Source organism: Schistocerca americana, chromosome X, assembly GCF_021461395.2.
Source record: "Schistocerca americana isolate TAMUIC-IGC-003095 chromosome X, iqSchAmer2.1, whole genome shotgun sequence".
Taxonomy (NCBI): Eukaryota; Metazoa; Arthropoda; class Insecta; order Orthoptera; family Acrididae; genus Schistocerca; species Schistocerca americana.
Genome location: NC_060130.1, coordinates 523,947,025 through 523,959,420, shown reverse-complemented (window position 1 = coordinate 523,959,420; position 12,396 = coordinate 523,947,025). Strand labels below are relative to the sequence as shown.

The 12,396-nt window shown below is 37.4% G+C and overlaps 1 protein-coding gene across 1 annotated transcript; it reads left to right on the top strand.

Annotated features, from left to right (window-relative positions):
- The first annotated feature begins 6,276 nt into the window (after positions 1-6,276).
- Positions 6,277-11,432, top strand: LOC124556116 (THAP domain-containing protein 5-like). Its single transcript, XM_047130136.1, has 5 exons — positions 6,277-6,444; positions 6,905-7,016; positions 7,124-7,530; positions 8,071-8,273; positions 11,360-11,432. The coding sequence occupies exons 1-5, from the start codon at positions 6,292-6,294 to the stop codon at positions 11,430-11,432; spliced, it is 948 nt and encodes a 315-aa protein (XP_046986092.1). The 5' UTR covers positions 6,277-6,291.
- Positions 11,433-12,396: the final 964 nt, after the last annotated feature.

Genomic DNA, 12,396 nt, shown 5'->3' with positions numbered 1-12,396 from the left:
TCTGCGTAATTCTAGGCTGTAAGCAGCTCGATCGAACATGGTCTTCCTGCCCACATCCTGAACATGTACGCGGTTGGCCATCGTACATCATGATTGCACGACAGCCACCGATGTACAAATAGGACGGCACATGTTTCTTGAGCTCAAGTTTAATTTGGCGCACACCATTGTAGACCTTATACGTCGAAAAAGTTTGCCACTTTTCTGCAACATGGCTGATGACATTGCCATACGGTCGGAAGGCGTCCTTAACAACTTCCTCTGGGACCTCTAAGGGGAGCTCAAAAACCCTTATAGTCCTTAGGCCCATGCCTGCATGATCCACTGTCACTGCGCCAATATGCCCATCAGAATGTTTGAATCTGAGTGAGTTCACGTACTTAGACACCACTGTCGCGCAGACCTCTGCTCTGGTCATTTTAACATAAACCACGCTCGCCGTTATAGAAAAATGTATTCCGACGACTGTCACCGGATCTAAACGTAGATCGTCGCGTATGAACTGTTCTATTTCATAGGCTCGAGGACGCGCGTGTTCTGGTTGGAAAGTAATTTTGATCGTATCGTGGCGCCATGTGTGTGCCATAGTCGCACTGAACTTGGAACAAATACAACTCGCGCCGCGAGAAGGTAAACACAAGCAAGCGCTCACGGTCGCGCACGGCGGGGCGCAGCGGACGTCCTCGCTCCACCGCAGCCGAAAGCAGTCTGTCACTTTCATGAATGAGGATGAAATGATGAGGACAACACAAACACCCAGTCATCGTCGATGCAGGTAAAACGGTAGTGAACCCGACAGGAATCGAACCCGTGACTCCTTGCTCTGTAAGCGAGACCGCGACCGCGAGACCATGAGCTGCGAACGCGATATCGTTGCGTCAACATGTGAGCACTTATGAGTGGTCTGCTGCGAAGCTCCATGTTCAGTGACGTTCGATGAACGGTATGCTTCGAAACACTTGTGCGTGCACCAGCAGCGAGTTATTTCGGCAGAGATGCCACAGATCACCATCTGTACTACTTTACAGAGCAGACAATTCTCCGAACGCCAAATTCTGAGGAGTCGTGGATGTCCAACAATTTAGCGCCTAGTGGTAGTTTTACTGTCCTTCTACCTCTTTACGTAGATGCTCACGACAGCAGCACATAAATTTTCGACCATCCTCGCCGTTCTCGAGATACTAGTTCACGGATTCTGCGTGATAGTGATCTGCATTCTTCGAGATGGTGATCCCCAGTCCACGTCTGCTTCGCTCATATACGTAACCGCGTTACGTGGCCTCAACGCCACCTGGCGGCATCCAACGTCACGGGGTGTAGACGTCATAATGTTTTGAATTTTTAGTGTATGCACTCATTTTCTCGAGATGAATATTTGATCGTTGTTTGTTCTGAGCAATCAATGAAGTCATAACAACAAATTTACGTAATTTGTTAACATTGTTTCATTACAGTGGCTGATAGTCTCCATCACTACTTAGTAATTGTTAATGTACAACTACAGTTCATGTGTTAAGGCCAACTCTTTCCTTCCATTTCTGTGTTCACAATTCCTTTACATACACTTCGCCTGTAGTGGAGGACTTGCACCTCGAGAGGGGTAATAGGTACATGTCAGTGGCAAAACAAATTGACTAGAGCCTTACGCCAGTGGCACCTTGCAGCCTAAACCTAATTCTCTACGTTACTAGGAAATGACAATGACTTAGATTGCTACACAGCGAAACGCTGTGTCATCAGCAGGCTTTTATACGCACTAACGACTTTCTATTTTCTTACAAAAACCCAGAGAAATCCGGTGAAAGTCAAGTGAACATACACAGAATGAAAGGGCAAAAAGGAACCGAAAATGTCTTTTCTTTACAAATTGTTATATTTCTTGAGAGGCAGAAGATTCTTTTTAGACGGCATCATGATGACTGCTACGCTTTCCCGAAAGGATCCAGACAATCAAAGTTAACTTTAAAGAATTCATGAAATTTAGTGTGGAGTATGTGAGATACTGAATTAGCTGCACAGTATAGTTCTGATAGTAAAAGAGGTAGACTTCTTCGTAAAACCGTACAAAATAACTTAATTGAATGCTGTAGCAGAGAAATTATTTCGCAAATGTTTCACACTACTCGGTAATATTGGGTATGATGATACCTCTGAGATGGGTCACAGAACTTAAAAGAGCATTTTTCTAAGATATATTTAACAAGATGTGATCAGGGAAGATTTCATAGATTTTTTTAAATCTGTAGGAGCCCAAAAAAAGTGTGTGGAATAAACTCTCAAAGGTCACCGCAAACTTAAAGTAAACGAATATCTCTCTTCAACATCTGAAAGTGACAGTGATCAACCATAAGCCTTTGAAGATGACAAATACGCCAACATTTGTGATAAAGATGAGGCAGATGAGGAGAATAAGGATCCCCAAACGGCTAGAATAAAATGACACAAAACTATGTAAAACGCTATGAGAACTCTTAACATCGATTTTAATAAAATGATTGGTTTTGCAACATGTGGGAGCTCTGCCATGAGTTCCAAGGGTTTGGGGCAGTCATGACAACAAGGAAAGAAGGTAATGACGCTGGACGAACTCTTTGTTTTAATTATTCTTTAGAACTGTCTGTTTGTAAGTGCTCTGACGTACAATTAGTGCGAAACTCAATTGCGATCGTTAAAGCGGGTTGTCTCTTTGTTTACAAGTTCACTGAAAAGAAGTGTTGTACTCATAAGGCATGTATGGAATGATCTACCCTCCATATGTGAAACAAGGTTGGTAGAAAGGTATCAGCCTGTAGCGTCTTTTGTAAGAAATTGTTATTGAATAAATTTTTTTCAAGTGATACTTATAGCCTAACAGCTACGACCTTCTTATACGCAGTTACTAAAAGAGAATTCATCGTAATTATTTTGTGCCTTGCTGATGTACTCAGCCAAACATTATCTCTCAGTAGGCTTTCCAGCAATAGACTATTGTTGTTTGCAAAGGAACTAAAATCTTGACTGATGCTTTCTCAGTTTTGAAAACAAAGTCGGAAAATGCCGAACGTTCAGAGAAAAAAGAACCTGTCAGATACCATGGGAAGCAACATTCAAACACCTAAGAGCATATGTCGACAAGTCAAGAGGCATAACATTACTTCATCAAGTTTGGGAAGTTATTTTAGGGCGAATGACTTTATCCCTATTCTTGACACAATAAACACCTATAAATAAAACAGATTCTCGAAAGACGTTATCAGTCTCTACAACTTGAACACACTTCTACCAAAAATCTGTTCATTTTCAACAACGCCCATCGAATCAGTAATTAGTATATGCTAAAACTCTGCTTACAAAATATTATAAAGTAACTGGGAGCATGAAAGTGACTGAATTTATAATCTAAAAGCAGAGATCAAACTGTAATTGGCTAAATGCAAAAGGGAAGATTCAGACAGAACACTTCCACCAAGCTATACCAAGTACTTGCTGTTTTACACTCCAGAAATTTTTCCTTCAATTTGATCGTTATTGTTGATCCTTTCTTGTCTTACTGTGGTTTCTTAAGTACTGACAGCGGAAAGACAGTTGTTCCTCTGTGCTGTAAAAATGATCAAGTAATTGGCATTCCGCAACTTAGATTACTATATTAAATTTAAAAAAACTAAAAAAAGTGAAAATCAGATGATAGTGTGCATGAAAGATGCCAATTATATACTGTACGAGTAGAGAACTAAAATGAAAAATATAAACACAATAATTTTTTGTAAAAAGATCTTATATGCTTCATTTTAACCAGTATTTGTTTTAAAGAAAATGAAAAACTGAGCATTTAAGCACCTTAAGTAAGCTTTCGAGTTACTGTAACAGTGTAATATCATTCATACTGTTTACCTTGGACTACTTTCGATTTATTAGTCTCAAATACATTGTTTAATACAATTATATGAATATTGCATATTTATTCCCACTGTGTTTGTTTCAGAATTAATGTCGTTTTAAATTATATTGAAAATAAACATTAGAAAATGCTTTTAAGTCTCCATTCAAGACTTTGCAAATAATTTTAAAAAATGAGTGTATATATTTACGAAGTAATCTGAAATAAATGTATCTATCAACAAATTAAAGCAACCATTTTAAAAGCATTTTATTGCAATTTCAGTTTACTAGCTTCTTAATTTGCTTAACAGCTCTGTGTCGACCAAAATTAGATCTTGTTATTTTCACGTTAACGGTTATATAAATGAAGCTACTCAGAAAAAGGCTCTGAATGCTACACATTTCATTAAATTTAAAACTTTTTGTTCTAAGGTAAATCACAGTTTTGCATTAATTCTGCCAAAATCTGAACAAGTTATCTATTGTTTTATCATTTTTGAACTTCCTGTGTAGCAGTGTTTATTTCATCATAGCAAATATTTATTATTGAATTTGAAAATTATTAAAATAGTCGTCACATGTCGAGTGGCAGTGACTATACAATACAACTAATGCATTAAGTATCGAATCAGTTTAAAATTGTAGTTTTTGAATGTTTTCTTCCTTAGCTTTCAAGGGGAGGACTTCTGGTTCTTCGTTAATCCCACATTGCAGCATGGACAATTCTGAAACTTCCTGGCATTTCATTCTATGGACAATTCTAATTACTCTGTTCCGTGCATGGTATAATGTCGAAACCTGCTACTGAAACTTGATGCCTAATTTAGTTCCTCAGATATTTTGTATTATGGTCTACAACCATTGCAACAAACTTTTATTGTGTATCAGCAATTTAACTAGAGTCACAGTGTTGTTGAGTCCAAGAGTAGTTAACAGCTCCTTCCTCATGCGATCTAGTAAGATATTGTACCCATATTGGTTGTGAATGGTAAGCATATTTTATATGACTCATCACAAGGGTACAAATAACTGAAATAACTAGCCATTTTTCTCGTATGGCTATCTTACACCAGTGATTTTAATTCACTAGAATTTCTGCCGAAAGCTGAACGAGTTATCTATTGTTTTATCATTTTTGAACTTCCTCTGTAGGCAGTGTTTATTTCATCACAGTAAACATTTATTATTGAATTTGAAAATTATTAAAATAGTCGTCACATGTCGAGTAGCAGTGACTATGCAATCCATCTAATTGCAATGTGTGCGCAGGAAAACTTACCTTTAATTATGTTAAACTCATTCGTATATCTTTTAATGAGTGTTTTTCGGAGAATTCTTATTGTCTGCTAGCAGGTTTTTCCACCTGATTACGCGCGCTGAATCCCATTCCTTTCTATTATTCCTCCAGTGTAGGCACATTAAGACGTTAGCGTTAGAAATCCCTGTCAAAGTCGAGGAGTACGTAACAGTTAGGGCATCCGTGGCCTCCTTATGTGTCCACGACACATCAGTATCGTTGGAAGACAGAGGTAATATTTCAGGCGTCAGTTGAATGTATATATCGTTTTTGGCTATTTTTGCTTTGTATAGGTAATCATTCTTTATGGCTATAACCACATGCAGCAGTATTCGCGTGAACGTGATGCACATTTGTCGTTGTGGTCTTCCGTCTGAAGAATGATTTGATCGGCTTTACTGGCTTGATAATTCTTTACAATTTTCACACTACACACTTTTCTCTTTTACCAAATTGATGATACGTTTATGCCTCAGGTTGTGTTCCACCAAACGATCACTTCTTTTTCTCGAGTTGTGCCACAAATTTCTTTTTTTTCTAGTTTCTTACGGTACCTTCTCATTTGTTACCCGATCTATTTATCTAGTCCTCAGCGTTCTCCCGTAGCACAGGACCTGACCTTTAATTCCTGTTAGAAATTTCTCTTTGGTTTCCTTTGTGGCGTGCTCTATATACAAATGGAACAACACACCTACTGTTTGCGTTTGATAACCTTCGACTCTTATAACTGGAGACTTCTTTCTGTACAAGCTGCAGTAACTTTTTACTTTTTTTATCACCGTTACATTCAAAACTTCAAAGACTGTGTTTCAGTCAAAATTGTCAAAGATTTCTTTAACAAATTTTAAAAATACGTTTGTATTGTCTAAATATTGCTACTAAATATATGACTGTAGTAATAATGTGGTATTTTTTTACTCAGAAATAAATCAGAGGGTTTGTTTGTTATTTATGTATTGAACAATGCCAACGCCACCTAGGAACAAGGCCTCACATCGTGAGTCTAAGGAGCCCGTGACGTCACGGGTAGGGGTCTGAGAAGCTAGGAACCGACTACCGACACACGTGATTCGTAGCGTTTCCATGTTGTACTTTGTGCTGTTCGTGAGTGGTTATTTGATCTATACTCAGTTACGATGCCCCGAAGGTGTTGTATGCCGAATTGCAGGGGTAATTACGATAATGGACCTAAAGTCAGTGTATTTTATTTTCCATCTGACGAGAATTTAAGACGAAAATGGTTATCGGCTGTTCACAGACAAGACTGGACACCGAGTAAGCACTCTGTTGTAAGTATCGGGACTAGTGCAGCAGGGGATACAACCCGTCGGCTTTGGACAATGACGTCACAAGTGGCCAATCGAGAAGCGATTCTTCTTAGTGTTGTAGCTCCCTTCAGTGGCTGATAAGTGTTTTTTGGCTTTTTAAAAAAAAAATCTCACGAGATAGAATAAACAGATCCACTTTATTAAGCAATCAGTAAAGAAACGAAACTGAAACATAACAGCAAAAGCGAAAATGGGAAACTGCTCTCTGGCGGCTTGTGACGTCCTTGTCCAAAGCCGACGGGTTGTATCCCCTGCTGCACTAGACCCTAAGTATCAGTGTATTTGTTTGGTTAGTGTGTCGTAGTTACTTGAAATGTAGTACAGCTGAACAAAATACAGTAAACAGAAGAACGTATTTATAATCTCATACCTCATTAATTTTCGTTATATGTTTTAAAGAGAACTGTATGCTTGTTTTTAGATATGTGAACTGCATTTCAACAAGGACGACATTTTAAGCAGTACCAGCATGTATGACCCGAAAACTGGTATACTCTTGACAGCACCGTTGGATCGTCGACGCTTGAGAAAAGGTGAGTTACGAAACACGCTCTTAGTAAAGTACAGTGGCATAAGAACTATCTTTATTTCACTTATATGCTGTGAGATCGGTTTCATACTTAGTTATTAATTTTTTCAGATGCTATCCCATCGAAGTTGCCTGGATGCCCATCTTACTTGTCGAGTCATCAAACTGCAGTACGAGAGGACCCAGAAATTCGTAGGGGGCGTTTAGAAAATCGTGCTCTTCAAATTGCTATCCAAGAAAGTGTGGACACACATGCGAAAATGATTGATGCGATATCGGTCGATAGTTTAGAACAAATGAAAACAAAGTTGAGTGAATGTGAAAAGCACAGTGACTGGGTAGTGATAAACAAATCTGACAGTGTGAGCCTAGTGTTACTAAAGCATAATCCTTACCCAAGAATTTTTTGCCACGTAGTTATAAGCAGTGGTTTATTACTCAGTGTCTTCAATAATGATATTGAAGTGAAATGTATTGGAAACATGAAATTTCCCATGAAAGTAAACAACATACAGGTGGTAAGCGATGTTCTTAAGAACATTTATCTTCTGTATAATAGTTCTGAGGCTCCTGTAGATAACATTTTGTCTTTAATTGACCAGTTATTACAAAATTTATTAGAAAAGTTGCCAGGAAACGAAACTAAAATTACATTTTTGAAGGAACAGATTTCATTTTTGAAGTGCAGAAGTTCAACTCAATTTAGGTATGATACTAACTCTATGATAATGTGGTCATTAGTACATTCTATAAGCCCACATGCTTACAAATTTTTGAGGAACACTGACAGTTTTTCTATGCCTAGTCCTAACACCCTTTCAAGGCTTTGTAGTAAACTCTCAACAAATCCTGTCATTGAGCAACAGGGTCATCAGTTTATGAGCTACATCACAAATAAAGTAGGTACTTTATCCTCAGATGATAAAACTGTGCTCCTGTTGATGGATGAAATTCATCTGAAGTCTCAGCTTGATTACAAAGCTGGAAATGTTGTAGGATGTGCCTTTAACACTGAAAAATTTTTGTGTGCAACCAGCGCCTATGTTTTTATGGTTCAGAGCATGGAATCACCTTACAAGGATGTGGTGTCTATTCTGCCAGTTCATACTATTCAGGGTGATGTTCTGTTCTCTTACATTAAAGCAGTCATTGTTAAATTAGAAGCAGTTGGATTTGAGGTGGTTGGTATAGTAGCAGACAATAATGCAATTAATAAGAAAGCAATGTCTAAGTTTTCTACTCCTCCAGATGTGAAAATAAAGTATGATCACCCTATACAGTCTTCTCCAAATCGCCCATTGTATTATTTTGTGGACACTGTCCATATTTTGAAGTGTATCCGCAATAACTGGTTTAACCAAAACGAGCAGATCTTGTGTTTTCCTGACTTCAGTGACAGTTTGAAGGGAGGTTTGTCTTCTGTTGGAGCACTGAAAGAATTGCACTTGATAGAAAAAGATGAACTATTGCAATATGGCAGTTCCTTAACTTTGAAGTCTCTATTTCCTAACTCAATTGAGCGCCAAAATGTCAAGTTAGTGTTGCGTATTTTCAGTGATACGACAGTTGTTGCTTTGGACACATTTGGTTCAAAGAAAGCAATTAGCAACTGGGAAAGTACTGCAACATTCATCAAAATAATAATTCGTTGGTGGGATATTGTAAATGTAAAAACATTACTCAAGGGACAGAGGTTAAGAAATATTTTCCAAGAACCTGTGACTAGTAAATCCCATCACATACAAGAATTCTTACAGTGCTTCATCTCATGGTTATGTTCTTGGGAAGAGTGTAGTGATGAAAGAAAACTTACTCGAGAGACACATAGCGCTTTGAAACACACAACTGCTGCTTTGATAGACTTCAGTGACTACTGGCTTTCTGAGAAAAACAGATCATATTTGCTGTTAGGAAAAGTACAGACAGACAGTTTAGAAGACAGGTTCGGCAAATACCGCCAGCTATGTGGGGGAAATTATCATGTTTCTCTAAGACAAGTTTTTGAAACTGAACAAAACTAAGGGCACAGTCTGTTTTCCCTTGTGCTTCGGTCGAAAGTAGTTGGGGATGTTGTTATTAAGACCACTGATATTTTTTCTACTCATACTGAAATTCAGGGATTAAAAGAAACATCAATACCAGAATTTTTAAATGTAGCAGTAGATTAAAATGATGTTGATGGAATAGATGAGAATACTTGGCCACTGTTGCATTACATAGCAGGTTACTGCTCACACCAAGCTATTAAAAAAAAAACATTGTGAATATTGTAAGGTATTCCTTACTACAGATGAAATGAAGCAGGGTGGTGATGATTTGATTATGGTAAAAGACAGAGGAGGGTTGACATATCCTGCAGATGATGTAGTAGTGTGTGTGACATATGTCTATTTAACTCTACAGAAAATTCTAAAAGACCAGGAAATTTTATTTTTAGAACAGGCAAATCAGAGAAATGTACTTGTGAAGGTAGCATCCCACAACATTCCCAGCAATCTTTTTTATGGGTTTCACTGTAAAAATAAACACTCAATTGATTCAGTCATGAATTGCATACTGTTTTGCTGTGCAAATATTTTGCTAAACAATTACACCAAGAGGAGAAATGATGTAACTACTGTTAAAAATGTAACTGTGTACAAAAGATTGAAAAAATGTTAAATTATACTGTTTGGGGCTTGGGAAGATGATGTGAAATAAATGTTTATTTCTATTTTCTGTTTTTATTTCATGCACAGTATCCCATACATCTTGTTGGTAAATGTTATGTATTGGACCCCTTCTGCTCTCTTCGAAATGGTGCAGCCGTAAACATGAGGCTTTGCTACAGATTAATTTGTTACCACAAATTCTCTGTGAAACCCCAATCTCATAGAATTAGGGGAATAGTCTTTTCTGTTCATCAGTAAATATATAATTAATGCTGCTCCTGCTCTGTGGTTGACAAGTTTTTGTATATATTTTTGTCCAGTCAGTAAATTAATTATTCTCACAAGGAGAACAATTCATTGCTAGTATTAGCATGCTAGTCTGCCATCATCATAAGTAAATATTAATCTGCAGAACAGGTCCAGTCTGTCAATACAACCAATATTTCGGGGAGGTGGGAGGACAATACATAACTTAAGCCATTCTTCATTTGAGAGAAATTGATAATGTTTTTGGAGTTTGGAAAAGCAGTGCTTTTTTTCCACTGGGACAACATTAAATAGTGAATAGTAAAAGAATTTAATTGTCATTTAGCTATTGCAGCAAAGCAGTTATCACTGTGATATTTACACTCATACATTCAAGTGAGTAGGGAGGATTTACTGATAACCAACTGTACTACTTGTGCTTGAATAAATCAAATAAAGCTTCTACCCATTCTAGAGGCAGTTTGTTAAACAGCTTCATACTCACTACATTGCTGTTCTATGATTTAGATAATCTGCAGTAAGGTATGTGAAGATGCACACTATTTCTAGTTCTGGCATTACTGAAGATTGGGATACCACTCATCTGCTTTCACAAATGGCTCTATAGATGACATTTTAAATTTTTACAATGCTGTAATACCCATTGCCAATGATCAGTGTATCAAATGACAAGTATTTTAATTAAAAGATGGGGATCAGTATGTGGATGGGTGAATATAAATGGATCAGTTTGTACAGTAAAAAGTAACAACAGGTTCTTAAGATATGTCATTACATGAAGCTGATGGGTGGTGTCCCATTCTTCAGTTAAACCTCAGTTCCATGAGAGTGTAAATCCTGCCTAAGCTGGTATTCTGTTAAGTTAGTCTTTGTATACAGTAGAACAGTGAAAATGTGCAAATTTATAACAATTAATATTTTCAAACTGATAAACAATGGCTCACAGTGGGCAAGTTTGTCAGAGTTTGTAATGATTCTAATGTGTGATTCCCATGTCAATTTATAATACCTAATAACTTAACACTACCTAGTCTTCTACTGGCAAATCTCTTAAACTAAGTAGTATGTAGAAGGTTCAGTGAAGTTTACACAAGTTTCTGTACGGTAATGTTTTCTTAAGTATAAAACTGTAGATGACTGCCAAATGAGATCTCTGTCATACGAAACTAGAATTTGACATAGATACAAGTCCCAGAGTACCTGCTTCGATTGATTGTCAGTCTTTCCAATTGCGGTACCTCATTTTCAATTAAATTATGCAAGGTGACTTACACGGTGAAAATAGTGCTGTCAGAGTTATGGAATTAGAAATTCGCATTTTCAAAACGCGAGTGACGGAAATTAAAAAGTATTTTCACCTTTGGAGCTATAGTTTACGAAATTTGAACAATGTAATTCTCCTGTGAGAATGATTAGCGTTTGTTTACAGATTTGTGAATAAAACAGTGAGTAGTCCACCAGGAAACTGTTTAATGTTTTCATATACGTGGCGCAGAGCCTAACAAGCCGCTCGGTATTTCGGACCCCTAGTCGTGACGTCACGAGTCACGCTGTGAGGCCTTGTTCCTAGGTGGCGTTGACAATGCTGTCTTTCTTCATTTCTGTAGTCATGGCGTCCATAGCTACTATATAAGTACTTGAGCTATTTCAATGCTGTCTTCACAGCAACTAAAATGTATGTTGATTTTACCATCACGTTTCCTGTGATTCATTTAGAACATCATCAGTTGTCTGGAATCAAACATATTTACATTTCTGCTTTAGTTCTAGATCCTGATCCAAAAACAGTTCATTTCATAGGCTACCGAAGTGTGAGTTTTATTTAGTTTTACTTACCTAATTTCGTCTGTTTTTGCTCATTTCTGGAAGCGTCGTCAGCATGCACAAGTTTCAGACATTCTTGCATTTTATAATTGTCTTTTTCGTCTTTTTGCTCGCGCATTTCATAATGCTACACATTTCATAATGGATAGTACGACTAAATGTTGCAACACTATTACACAGAAATCTCTTTTTACACTCCCCTGACTGACTTATGTCTATGCATTCTGTGCGAGCAGTAGTTCCGATTTATGTTAGAGCGGTTACGCTTTAAATAAACATGTTCTTTTGATCTATGCTTTGTATATGCGTCCTATGTCGCTTCATTTATGTTGGTATGTATTTTACTATTTGAGCGAAATGGACAGAGGAGTAGTGTAGATGTTATAGATCTAGATAAATGGTAATACTGCTTTTAGCAGTAGAGTGTTAATATTTGGAAAGGTGAAGAATTATTGTATTCCTGGGTATGTCACTAATTACAACTAGAATAACATTTACAAACAAATCATTCGATGTAGATATGCATGTGAAGGACAGCTCTGATCAAAAGGGGCAATTACGTTCACAGTAAACCTCCAATGGCAGGTAAATTCCTTTTTAAAGAAAGTATGTGGTGGGTGAAACTTCGATTCGCATTATGAG

Coding starts and splice junctions, on each gene's coding strand:
- LOC124556116 (XM_047130136.1), top strand. CDS start 6,292: ATGCCCCGAAGGTGTTGTATGCCGAATTGCAGGGGTAATTACGATAAT. Junction 6,445..6,904: donor CACCGAGTAAGCACTCTGTT/GTAAGTATCGGG, acceptor GCTTGTTTTTAG/ATATGTGAACTGCATTTCAA. Junction 8,274..11,359: donor CCTCCAGATGTGAAAATAAA/GTATGATCACCC, acceptor GTTTGTTTACAG/ATTTGTGAATAAAACAGTGA.